The sequence below is a fragment of the Hippopotamus amphibius genome, chromosome 4 (assembly GCF_030028045.1).
Source record: "Hippopotamus amphibius kiboko isolate mHipAmp2 chromosome 4, mHipAmp2.hap2, whole genome shotgun sequence".
Lineage (NCBI taxonomy): Eukaryota > Metazoa > Chordata > Mammalia > Artiodactyla > Hippopotamidae > Hippopotamus > Hippopotamus amphibius.
In genome coordinates, this window is record NC_080189.1 from 78,580,654 (window position 1) to 78,594,588 (window position 13,935).

At 43.5% G+C, this 13,935-nt stretch overlaps 1 protein-coding gene across 1 annotated transcript in view; it reads right to left on the reverse strand.

Annotated features, from left to right (window-relative positions):
- Positions 1-1,407: 1,407 nt before the first annotated feature.
- STK17A (serine/threonine kinase 17a) overlaps positions 1,408-13,935 on the reverse strand; it is a 40,492-nt gene continuing 27,964 nt past the window's right edge. Inside the window, exons 4-7 of the mRNA XM_057731105.1 lie at positions 6,059-6,185; positions 2,823-2,871; positions 2,556-2,735; positions 1,408-2,103 (exon numbers count right to left, since the gene is read on the reverse strand). Coding sequence (XP_057587088.1) covers positions 1,764-2,103; positions 2,556-2,735; positions 2,823-2,871; positions 6,059-6,185 — 696 coding nt within the window. The 3' untranslated portion in view covers positions 1,408-1,763. The remainder of the gene's footprint in view (positions 2,104-2,555; positions 2,736-2,822; positions 2,872-6,058; positions 6,186-13,935) is intronic.

Consider the following 13,935-nt stretch of genomic DNA (forward strand, 5'->3'; position numbering starts at 1 on the left):
ATGGGTTTTCACTGAAAACTGCCATTTTTAGCAGAATTTCCTCTTCCTCTTTCTAGAGCTTGTTTAGAAACGCTAGTTTCCAAGAAACAGTATAAATCAGTATGCCAATTTAGCAAGAAAACAGTGCAACCAGAGGGTTCGAACTGCCTAATCAGTTTCATTTGATAGTGATGGAACAATACAGGGGCTGCAACGCTCGCACGGTAGGGCTGGGAGCCCAGGCAGACCACGCGTGTGAAAGTCCAGCCCAGTACCCTGCACACACTTGAAAACAGATGGTTAGGGGCTCCCATGGTCATGATGCTGACAGCTGAGCAACCCGGCTGGGGAGAGAGCACCGTGTGACACCCTAGAGGACTGTGAAGGGACAGGCCCGAGTACTTCATGGTACAGAGCACACACGAGGGCGTGGCGTGTGCACACAGCACGCAGGTCACGGACAAGTCACATTCACCTGATACAAGTCCCTAATACAAGATAAACGAGGACTCAGACTGCTCTGTGTAAGAAGGATATTTAGTTGCTTTAAGTTATACAGCATACACGCTTACATTTCCATTTTTTTAAACAGGAATTTACTGTTCATGGTGGGGCCCAGATACAACTGAAGTTTTCAATCCTAAATAAATTAAATGCTACTGAGTATATTCTTATAAGTCTTAGGGTACCTCCCTAATGACAAAGTCTCCAATGTCAAATTGTTTATGAAGTAAAGGTTTATAAATATTCTGGCATTTTGTAACTTTTCTCAGTATAGCTTGGGGCCAATATGAAACTCAATTGTAGTAGAGGCTTGATGGCTAGCATAAATATAGTTTATATTTCTTCCTTGACTCCCGGGGATTTTATTAACAAAAACAACGTAATAGCGTCTTTTCACTGACCAGAGCACCACCATGTTGATCAGATCACACTGACTCTCGCAAGAGATCAAAGTTAGGTGACAAGCCTGTGAGGCGGCGGCAGGGGTGCTGCCTGTGAAAGAGGGTAGGCGAGGAAAGTGTGATGAGGGAGCCTCGGAGCCCACACTGGTTTCACGTTACAGGGTGACTTAACCTTGACCTTGAAAACTGTTACAATTTCAGAAGTGAAAAATCACCACCACTCTTATTAGTGATGTTGAAGAAAAAAAATCAGCCAGGGATTTTCACTGATAGTGTTACCAGCATTAGGAAAAAACAGAAAACAGGGACAAACAGAAGCCAAATCAAGTCAGTATAAAGCAGTACTAAAATATAAAAATAAGACATTATTAAACCAGTGGATGTTATTCTAGGTCTCAAAAATTTGGAAAATACCTATTTAAATTAAAATGTTACTCCACCAAAAAAATCCAAAGTGAAAAAGTATCAATTTTAGTAAAGATAAACATACATATATGCAGATATATGAATAATGCAAAACAGATTTACAAAGATGTTAATTTTGGCACTTTTACTTGGATTTTTTAGGAAAGTGAATACAGATATCTTTGTATACAAGTTCTCATTCTGGAGAAACAGGATGCAGAAATAAAAAGGTTCAAGCATCTCCCTTCTTAAAAAGAACTTTGAAAAAGACAACTTCACCCATTAAACCTCCTGCTTGGCAACTGTATAATAAATCTGGCTTGATTTCTCTAACTCCACAAGTTTGACAAAGTTATTTTAGTTTCTATCAGTGATAACCTGGTCAGCCACTTTCAGTACATGTACCATTTGGCCAGAAGTTCATAAATAATGTTTCCAACGTAGAAATCTTAAAGTTCTAAAGGGAAATACTGCTCAGTAGATAAAGTCTCCTGGAATGTCTTGTAGCAAAGGTTCCTCAAATTTAAATCGTTTGGAAATGGCCTTTTGCTCCATTTTCTCTTTTTCAGACTGTCTGCATTGTCCTAAAGTATATGAAGTAACTACAATTAACTCCTCTGTCACGACGGATTCCTCAGTTTCGACGGATTCCTCGATTTCTGGCTTCTGAGTATCTGAATTACTTTCAGGCACAGAATTGCCTTCCTGGGCCTGTGCTTCTTCTAATGCCCCTTTCACCTTGAGAGAAGACTCCTCAGCGCTGCTCTGCGTCAGCCACGGATGGTTCAGACATTCCTCAGCAGTGGCGCGATCTCTGGATAAAAATACACATTTTACAATTATGATGAAATAGTTTAAAACTTCAACTATAAATTAGTGCATAAGGTATTATATTTTGGGACATATGAAGAGCTGCAAAAATCTTATTGTGGTTCCTGAATGAAATGAAGTTTTGGCATTTGTGTGCAAACGCCATTCCCTACCATGTTGAAAAGCAGTATTTTAAGTAAGATCTCTCTGAAAAGCGCCTGTGAAAGACCAAGAACAGATGGCGAATATTTGTTATACTGAGATGCAGTTCACATTTTCTAAAAATATTTTCATTTCTGCCACTTTTTCTTTCAATACATGCAAGAAGCCAAAGGTTTCATCTAGTGTTATGTCTACATTTTCATGTCTTCATTTTGGGGTTTCAGTCGCTAATCTGCTTTTGTTCAGAGCAGAATGCTCAACAATTGCTAAAGACCACTATTAACGAATACTTACTCAGGCTTCTTGACTAAAAGCGTCTTGATGAAGTCAACAGCTGACTCAGACACAACGTCAAACTCTTCCTCAGAATAACTTAAACTCATCTGTGAGATGTTGAGGAACGTTTCTTGTTTATTATCCCCTAAGAAAGGCGATATTCCTGTCAGCATGACATATGCTAACACGCCAATGCTCCTAAATCAGAATGCAAATGTAAGAAAAATTAGTATCATAGTCTTCCCTTGAAACTAATTTGATCAGTTTTTCATAAATAATTCTTACCACATATCTGTTGCCATGCTGATAGGATCGTAACTAAGAACTTCCGGAGCTAGTATCAGAAACAAAAGAAAACATTTAGTTTTGTGGAAAAAACAATGCCAAATTTGCTCTTAGAGATAAAAATTTCAATATTCATCAAATTGTAAGGCATTATCAAGGTTTGGGGCTAAGAGGAAATAAGTTCACATTATAAGTCAAATTAATATGACTTACTATAAAGTCTACCTACACATTTGTAATTAACTTGCTTACTTTTTGTACCTCTAACCTGCAATGCTGGGTCTTAGTATTTTTTTTTAATATTTGAATACATAATTACTGCCACATAAACTGACCAACTTTTACACTTCCCTCTTCCCACACCCTCTACCTAATCAAGCATCAGGTTCCTGCTTCTAAATCATACCCCCCCCTCCCGTGTAGAGCACTCCCCCCCCCCCCGACGCCCATTCGGTCCCACCCTGTGATGTACTCTCTATGCTGTGGCTGGAGTGAGCTTTTAAAAGGCCCAACCACTTACACAAAGGCAGTCAACAAGGTCAGAAACAACCTGGGCATCCCCGGATGACATCACACACACAGACAACAAAGACAACTCTACAGGGCTGAGAAAAACCGTTTGCTTTGATAATATCTAACGAGACCACTGCCACCAGACAGGCAACAGAAAGACAGTCCCACGTGTGCGAAGACAGAGGAAATTCAGGAAAACGCACCTTAAAAACTACTCACTGATACAATCCAGTCAACCAAAATAAGATTTTTTTTTCAAAAGTATACTAATAGGAAAGCTAGGCTATGACAAGACAAGGCAGTAAGTACTGAATCCATTTAAAAACAGATCAAAGACTAAAAAACTGTGGTGATTACAATAAAAAAAGGCAATGAAAATGTTCTGGGAAAACCCAAAACACTCAAAGTTGCACGTGCTGGGGACAAACCTGCCCCAGAATATGAGGGGAGGAAAGGTGGGGGTGCTGATCTCCTCCACTGCTGTCTGAACTTGCCGAGTTGAGAAACAGAGGCTGTGAATACTATTTAACAGTTTTAAGAGGGAATTCCCTTGTGGTCCAGTGGCTAGGACTCTGCACTTCCACTGCAGGGGGCATGGGTTCAATCCCCAAATCAGGGAACTAAGATCCCACAAGCTGTGTAGCGCAGCCGAAAACAGGAAAAAAAATTTTTTAAAGATACTACTAGGAAATTTAAAATCAAATGCATAGTATCCAAATTACTGGAGGGGAGAAAGTACAACAGAGATGAGAGTGCAGTAGATGGCGGGAGGAGGGGGGAAGGAAGGAACATTAGCTTACTTTTCCATGTGTTTATTATGTGCTGAACGCTGCATGTGTGTGTGACCGAGCAGATCCAATGAGGTAGGACTTCTACAGCCTCGTTTCATGGACAGAGGAACACGAGGTACAAAAAGATTTGGGGACCAAGGCCACACAGCTGGCCAGCATGGAGCAGAACACACCCAGGCAGTCCTTTCTGTACATAAAATGCCAGGGGTGGTGGCACACAAGAGGCTTAAACTCCCCTTTAAAAGTCAGGCCAGGGAAAGACAGACAGGAGAGCCCCATGTTTTTCTGTATTATAACTGTCTGAATTATTTTCAGTTTTGGATTGGGCTTGTACTGCTTTTATAATAAAGAATGCAGTTTTGTATTTTGGAGGGAAAAAAGCTCTTGGTAGTAAATTCAGAATTTACCAAAGAGCAGAAAGCACTGGAAAACAAAACAGGAAAAACAAACAAAAAAACAAAAACAAAACTCATTCAGGGCAAAAATTCCTATTGGAATCTCAGCCCATAGGCCTTCAGTCCACAGTCATCTGTATTTCTTCTAGTTTACAAGGCCTCCCGTTAATCACTGGCTCACGCGCCAAGCTGCTGCTCTCCCTGAAGCAGCACGTTAAGCCACATTCCTGAAACTTACTTGGTCATGAGGCACACCAGTCAGCACACTGGAAATTAAGTGTTCTGGTCCACAAAATATACAGTTTGAAGGGTGTTTTTCTGCCTGTGATATCTTTTACTATCTAATTAATAAAGGATCTGTTGTTTCAAACTGTAGGCCTTTAAAAAGTATTTTAAAACTTCAAATTATTTTCTGTGCTATCATTGCTATGCAGCTTTGTTTTCCTCAACCCTACCTATCTCCCAGGGCTTTCCGTGTCCCTGGTGTCCCTGGAATCCTTTTTTGTTCCTGCATAAATTCCCACCATCCTGGGCTCCTTCAAGGACTACTCCTCTCATTCATCACCTTCTTGCCAAGCCTCCAGGCCTTTTAGAAGGAGAATGCCTGTCTGCCCACTTCACATCTCTGCCCTCAGGCAAATCTTCTTCCCCCAGGCCCGGGCCACAGCCTCCTCTACTCCTGGTCACAAAGATGTTCTCATCTACAGACACAAAAGCCACTCTCCTCCAGGGCTGCCACCACCCCGGGCAACTTCCACACTGATGTGCAGGACCCCTACAGCCTGGCAGCCGTGCTCCTTGATGTGGTCTCAAGAGATGCCCTTCCAGAGTTACAGTCAAGGCCTTATAATCACAAAGAGCCGCTTCTACTCTGAAATTTTAAATGATAAAATTGTAATTCCTTTAAATCATAACCTTTAAACTATTCCACTATTTTGCTCTTCTACAGAAATCTCTTTTTAACCTCGTTCAAAGCACTAATCCTTTTATGCTCCATTTTCCTTCCAGTCTATCAAAAAAATCACAGTTTATTACTTTTTCTACCACACTGAGAAGCCGTGGTTCATCACTTCAGCCGCTCTCTCCTTTTTCTTTCTGCCAGAAGCTCTCAGCCCTGTATCAACCCAGCAGAATGCCTTCTCTGTTTCCCACATCTGCGCAATCACAGGGCTCGCAATGACTTTTATGATGTTTACTACCGACTTCAAAAGTTCTTAAAAGGTCTTTACTGGTTCAGTATCCTTCCGCCCTCAGATATCCTAACATCCTACGCTGCTTAAGAAAATCCTTTCGTATTCCTTTTAGAAGCAATACCTTCAACTTCTCTTAGCCCTCCAGGAAAGCGAGCACAGATTTGGTACCTTACTCTTAAAAGTTTTCCATTTTTTAGCTTAATACAAAGGAAGGGATCTCTGATGGTAGAATTTCAACACAGTGGACAGCTGGCCCCACCACTGATCATGCCACATGTGAGTCCCCCAATGAAGGTGATGCCTGAGCCCGAACACAATACCCGGCCCCCGTGACGGATACTCACCCACATACTCAGGAGTGCCCATGATCTCCCGGAGCTCCTCGCTCTTCTTCATTATTCTTGAAAGACCAAAATCAACTATCTTAATGTCACCCAGTGGAGATTCACTTGTCAGCAGAATATTCTGAGGCTACAAAATGACAACCTCCAAGTTAATAAACCATGATTGTACATGAAGAGCATTAAGAGCAGGTAGCCAATAAAACACAAAATTTTCCAACAAAAATTAAAAAAAAAGAAACGAAAACAGATCAATGAACTATAGAATCAATCAGTCATGGACTAAGACTGATGTACAGGAATATTTGTCAAGCATTATTTATAACACCATGTCCAAAAACAAAGACTGGTTAAACAAATTACAGTACGTCTATACACTGTAATTCTATGAAGTCATTAAAAATCATAAATCCCTGAAAAAAAAAAATACAAATTTTACCTGAGGAACTGAGACTGAGAAATGTAACAGTAAACAGTCATTCACTGAACAGCTGTTTTTACAGCATACTTCCTATGTGTAAGGCAGCAGGCCTCACACCATCTCTTCCCTTATACTGGCTCCTCCTCAGCACATAAATATACATCTATTCCTATCTTAAAAACCGGAACAAACCACTTACTAAAAAACATCCTCCCCCCACGACCCTGCATCTCTTTCTAGCCAACACACTCACTCCCTCAAAACAACTTCTTGACAGCAAGGTCATATATACCTGTGACCACTTGTCAATCTACCTGAATCGGGATTTGTCCCCTCAACTCAATCTGCTCTAAGGTCACAGTATCTTTAATGATCGAAGGCCCACCAAGTGCAGTGGTTGTCCTTCACGCACTGACTGGTGGACAATTTGGAACTACTGGTCGTCCTTATACTCCCTCTTGGATCTGTTCCTCCCTCTATAGCTCCCTCACCATTTTCTCAGGATTTTTTCTTTGCCCTCCTCTTAAATATCAGCGTTGCCCAAGATCTCTTGCGGGCTGGCCCTCTTCTCCTGACACTCTGCCTTCTATTTCTGAGCAATTTCATCTACTATCAAAGCTTCAGCTGCCTCTTACATGCTGATAACCTCTACCCTAAGCCCTCTCCAGACTCACAGCGCCAATTAAAACTGGATCTTTTCACCTGGCTGAAATGTCCCACACCTTCAGCTCTCACCACAGGGCAAGGCTTTCAATGCAGTAAACACCTTGGGCACCAAACCCACTGCTCTCTCCTGCTCCCCAACCTCAATGCCCAAGTCAGACACTGGGGAGTCATCCTAAAGTTCTGTTGCTTTCATTTTCCACCTCTTTCACATCTCACGAAGTCACCAGTCATACGAATTCTATTTCCTAGACCTCAATATCCCCACTGCTTAAAGGCTGGGATTTCACAATTTCTTACCTGGACCACTACCTCCTGTCTCTAGTTTCCCCCACCTCAACCCACCCTTCACGCACAGGGATCTTCCCATAAGTCTGATCACAATACGTTCCCTGTGGTTGTCTGGCTGCTCTTCTTCCCCGACAGACACGCTCCAGTGGGGTGGGGGCGGGGTGGATGCATATGGCAATGGCAAGTGCTACCCAAGGCCGCAGAACCAATACGTTCCAGAATCAATATTCCTGGAGTCACTTCTACTCAATTGAAAATAACCTAAGACACTTCTGCATAAAAAGTCAAGCAGATACATTACAGACCAGAATGTAAAATTCATCAGAATTTTAAAAGTATGAGATTTGAAAGAGAGCTTATGTTCACTTCAGAAAGGGTCTGCACTTACTGTCTCTTGACATTAAGAGTTACCAACTGTAAAATAGATAGCCAGTGGGAAGTTGTTGTATAACAAAGGGAGTTCAACTCGAGGATGGAAGATGCCTTAGAGGACTGGGACGGGGAGGGTGGGGGGGACTCGAGGGAGGGTGGGGGGGGAGTAAAAGGAGGGAGGGAATACGGGGATATGTGTATAAAAACAGATGATTGAACTTGGTGTACCCCCCCAAAAAATAATAAATAAATAAATTAAATTAAAAAAAAAAAAAAAAAAAAAAGAGTACTTCCAGGGACTTCCCTGGTGGTCCAATGGTTGAGAATCTGCCTTCCAGCGCAGGGACGTGGATTCGATCCCTGGTCAGGGAACTAAGCTCCCACATGCTGTGGAGCAACCAAGCCCGCATGCCACAACTACTGAGCTTGCATGACACAACTAAGACCCGATGCAGCCAAAAATAAATAAATAAAATAAAATTTAAAAAAAAGCATACTTCCAAAGATAAATTGAGAAGCACTGGCACCAATAAAGTATGAATACCTCAGTATAGCACCCAGAATGTTTCATGATCTGCCCCTGCCTCCTTTTCTAGATGAATCTCCCATCACCATTCTGTGGGGAATCTGTGTTCCAAATCAACTGGGCTGTAATCCCTAAACCAGACACACAGTCCTCACCTCGGGCCTTGCCTCCCTAGTGCCTCTGCTCAGGAAGCCCCCTACCCTACTGCCTGACAAATTTATCTTCGTGGCTCACTCCAGGCCCGGTGTGTGTGTGGGGGGTCTCCTCTGCAAAGTCTTCTGCCTTCCCTTCCCCCGGCCCCTCTGGACTCCCCAGCATCTTGTACAAAACAAACTATGCTGTTAACAGTGGCTTCCTGTCTCCTCTGTCACATGGGTTCTCTCGAGGGTGGCAGTGATGCTCACGGTCCCCTTCCTTCCATTCACACCCAACCTCTCCATCCGACTGCCGTCTTCTCATCCGCCACCAGGTCACTAGAAGCCAAGCGTACTCTTGGGGCTCTCTTCTGAGCACCGTCTCAGCGGTGCTCTTGACATTGCTGTTCCTTCCCTGTTCACAAACTCCTTTCCTCTTGGCTTCCAGAACAAAACCCTGCCCTGGTTCTCCTCCTCTCTCTCTGGCTGCTGCTCTGTCTCCTCTGTTGGTCTGTCTCCCGTCACCCGCCTACTAACTGCGGGTCCCCACAGCCTGACCTGGAGGCTCCTTCTCACCGTCCACCCACACCCAAGGCTGAACGATCACCCGCACCTCAGGAGTCACAACTTTTGTCTCTGGCTCAGATCTCTCCAACCAGCCCTTCACCTAACCTCTCCCCTTCGATGTCTCAGAGGCACCTCAGATTCAGCATGCCCGAATCAGGCCCTCCCTACACCCCCGTGGGCATCTCAGTGGATGTTCCTCGCAGCCAGCGGGACACAACACTGAGAAGCATCTCCGTCTTTCCTCTCCCTCCACCGCCTCCGCCATCTAGCTAACGGGCCACCATGTCCTATGGACTTTAAATCCTAGGTGTAGGCATTTCTAGACTTTGTTTACTCCTCTCCCCGCTACAGAACACTAACTTGAGCTACCATCGCTTTTTGCTCAGTTGCAGCAGAATACTGCCCGAACTGCAGCTGGGAGGGTTTTCTGTGCTCTGTAAATCTCATCAGTGACTGCACTGCTTAAACCCTTCAGGAGCTTCCCTCTGCTCCTATGATAACCTCCCAACCGCTCACTGGGGTCCACAAGCCCCTGGCAGGGTGAGCTTGTGCCCGGCTCTCCAGACTCGACACACATGTGCTCCCTGCGCTCAGGGACAGTCAGTCTCCCGGGCACGGCCAACCACTCACACCTGTCGTGCCCTCTCTCTCACAACAGCGTCTCTGGGCATCGTGTTCCCGCCACGGGACACTCTTCTCTCCTCTGCTCTGCCTACTGTCAACGTGGTGAGAAGACCTAGCACAGCAGGGAAGCAGCAACGTGAAGGGCTGCGATACGACAGGACGCTGAAGCACAGGTGGGCCCTCCCTTTTAAAGGGGTCTTACTGTCCAGCCAGCCGTCCAGCCTACCCTTCCCTCTATTTGTAAATACTTGTAGGTTATCACAGTCTGGATTCAGAAATGGGAGGGGAAGAGGCTACAGCTCTGTGGGAACAGGAGCCACAGTCCTGGTCACGGTGACATCACCAGGCTCAGTGCCTGGCACCCGGCAGGCCTGCACTGATATTCGCTGAGTAAGTGAAAAGAAGAAAGGTGACCGACTACAAAACACAACCCTTAAAGGGTCTCTATGTTGTGTCAGGGCAAGTGGTACCATGACTATGAGTAATACCAAGTCCCTACTGTCCTGAGTTCATACTCAGAACAGAAAACAGATGGGTCTCCACTGCGCGTAGCTGCTGGAGTCGACAGAGTGCTCAGGCAATAGATGAACAAGAGGGAGTGATTCTGCCCTGGAGGATTCCAGAGGAGGTAGGGGAGCAGATCCTGAAGGAGAAAGATGATTTCATCATTTACTCAAAGTTTTACTGACTGCCTAGTGAGCTGTGACCTGTGGAAATGGCAGAAAACAAGTTCCTTTGGAGTATTACATTCCAAATAAGTACAAATAAATAATACAACCTCAGGTTGTTTTAAGCTCTACAGAGAACTCAGAGTGGGGTAAGGGGCGAGAGAGTGCCCCTCGGGTATGTGCGCACGCGTGTGTGGCTGCTATTTCCAGGGCAGTCAGGGAAGGCTTCCCGGAGGCGGCAGGATTTGAGGAGAGACGAACGTTAGGGAGGAGCCAGTTGTGGCGCAGCATCTTGGGGTTGAGGGAGACAGAGGGAAGAACTGTAAGCTGCAGAGGAGCACAGAGGGGAGAGGCAGGTGTGAGGCTGGAAGGAAATGGGGGTGGGGGACAGGACTCGTGGGGCTTTGTGGGCCATTCGGGAGCACCTGGCAGAAGGCGGAGTGGAGGGGAAGGACAGAGGACATTCCAGGGAAAGACAAGACCACAGGCCGAAGTACACAGAGGAGCCGGCGCACAGCATGACGTGCAAGGGACCGTCAAACACAAGCACGCGGCTGCCAACAGCCATCTGAAAAATGCGCCTTTAGCCTGCTTTTAGAAGCTTCGAGAGAGAGAGAGAGAGTGAGGAAGATATGACGAAGCATGGAATGAAAGAAATTCTACGTGTTACAGAGGCAAAACCAACAGGCTGACCATCACTTCAGTTTTCTCAGGACAGCTGGAAATTCAGTCTGGAGAGAGAGCAAGGCCGAGGACACGGCTCTGGGGGCCAACGGCACACGGGAAACACTACAAGCATGGAAGTAAAAGGAAGAGTGTCCGGCGAGAAGAGAAGTGGGCCAAGATGAAGGTTGGCTGAAAACTGTGTCTACAGGTAAACACCAAGAGTCAGGAAGGCGAGGAGAAACTGGTCTGAGAGTGAGCACCCAGGTAAACACTGCAGCAGGGAAGTCAGGAAGAACAGGGCCATCAAACGGGACACGGGCAAGAGTGAGGACCATGAAAGAGCTCAGAGGAGGGGATGTTTAGTACAGTGGTGGGAGAGAAAACTAGCTTACAATAGGCTGAAAAACAAATTGAAAGGCTAAGAGATACATTACAGATTGTTTTGGCTTAAATATCTTCTGATACCCTTGAAACCAGTGCTGTCCTACAGAAGGGTAATGTGAATCACATGAGGCAATTTTAAATTTTCTAGTGGCCATATTCCAAAAAGTAAAATGAAATGGGTGAAATTAATTTAAATAAATTTATTAAACTTGATATATCTAAAATTTTATACCTTCCACGTGTGATTAATATGCAAAATTATTGAGATATTTTAAATTTTTTCATACTAAGTCTTTGAGCTCTGGTGTGGATTTCACACTCTGAGCACATCCCATTCAGAGGAGCCACATTTCAAGTGCTCAAAAACACCATGTGGCCAGTGGCCCTTGGCTGACAGCGTGGCGTTAAACTCCTTAAGAGAAAAAACCAAAAAGATCCAAATGACACTTCAAGAAATAGGCAGGGAATTCTTAGTGTCTCTTACCCAATGTCCTAATTTATCACCACTATGCAGTTATAGAATGATAGTTTATTTTGAAAACAAATTCATCAAAATAACTAAGACTTTTCTGCCTATAGTGAAACAACCATACTGTGGCTCAGTATTATCTCTAATTTTGTATAAAAATCTGTTTTTTCTTTCAAATCACAGAAAGTTTTAGCTACGGTAAAAACTTAAAACTGAATAAAATGCAAAAACAACAAATGGCTGTCACTGCAGAAGCTTCCACAACAGAGGCATGCTCAATGGTTATAAAAACCCAAACCAGATAAAGCACCCCTACCAAAAGACCGAGAAGCTCAACTGATCAGGGTTAGTCTGTCATTGAAAAGAGAAACTGATTCTCACTACAGAGGTTTTAGTAACATGAACTTCATTATAAAGCCACATTCTCTTTGTTACTTTGCTTCTAACTATTTCTTCAGGAAAGAAACCCTATGTAGCACCATGATTGAGACCTCAGACTTCTCAAGGAAACTTCAGTTTTATTACATTAATGGAATACTACAGTACAATCAAACATCATTATTCAGGCAAATTAGATGAAAGGAGTTTGGCTCTGAGTATATATTCACCACTGCACAGGTTTTGCCTTTCCCAATACATTAAAAACGTCAACAGAAATACTGCTAATCACCAGATCTTCTTAAGGTTCATTTGTGATTAACAAGATGTGCTCATTCTGGGAATATTTTAAAATACCATTTCTTCCCTGAAAGTAGAGTAAATGTTTTCCCCTTACATTCTGTTGACCCTTTACATTCCCTGGGAAATGCTTTCTTTAGTTATTAGGTAAAAGCTAGTTGGTTTGGTGGTAATGTAATAAAATCTGTATTAGTGTGACCAAGTTATTAAAATGTTACTGTCTTTTGAAATCAAGGCTTAGTCACAAGCGCCCATGATCTGCCAAAGTGAGAGACATTAAATCCTTGAAAGAGAGGTTGCTAGGAAAACACACGTCTCATAAAACCACAGCTATTTGGAATTTCATGGCTAATGTTTATTATGTCCTCTAGACCAACTGTGCCCTGGTTTGACCACTGGTACATTTTTAAAGTAGACCTTACTCCTCTAAATAAAATAAGACTATCATCTCCACCAGTCTTTGATGGAGAAATATATCCACTTCTAGTAAGTGAGAGTATGTGCTAAAAACAAAGATAAGTACCTTAAAATTTATAGCTTGGTTAGATCTCCCTTCTATGGAATCCAGTTCATCATAAAGGCTGTGGCTCACCATACTTAATTCTATTTAAGATGCATGAATCCCAAGTGGTAAGAGACAGAGAAAAAAACAAGGTCCACAGAGAGGTAATGAGTGGAATAAACGGGAAGCATACAAACAGTCCTCAAACAGACAAGGGAGTAGAGAAGTCCTCCTGAATTCTTATTTCTCAGCTTCAAGGGGGAATCCTTTTATATATTGGGTATCTTCACTTCTGTACATAATCTATTTACCATTTACTGAGCAATCACCATTGGATAAGAGCATCTTTAAAGTTGAGGCTAATCTACTCAAGGTACCATGGAGAGGATTTTAAGGAACATTTTATCAGGCAACGAAAGTTCAAGCAAATTGACTTTTTATGCACGAAAATCCAGGTCAGAGTACAGAAACAGGTTAATAATTCTGTCTAAATAAATCTGGAGAACTGTTTAGAAATGTTACGTTACCCCTCTTTCAAGTAAAACATTGATGCTTAAACTATCAGTGACCAAATTAAATCTCACATGGAAAAGTTCCAGCTTCTAATTCCTAGTCTGCTTCCCTGCTTCCCATCATACCTATCACAGGGCGGCCAGGCTTAATGACTGAATATCTAGTACAGAGCAGTTGAGAGATTCGACCAGTACAAGACCATTTGAACACAAACAGCCTTGGATTTTAAGACTGGATTTTTTGTGCTCCTTTTGGCCAGTCCTCCCCCTCGGCCGATGTAAAAGCAGACCACTAAGCCCATGACCAGCTCACCAAATTACTGAGGTGATATTGAAACTTGAGCTTGTCCTGACTCTGGTAGAGTTGCTGTTACTCAGACTTGTCAGTCCTCCCATGATTTAT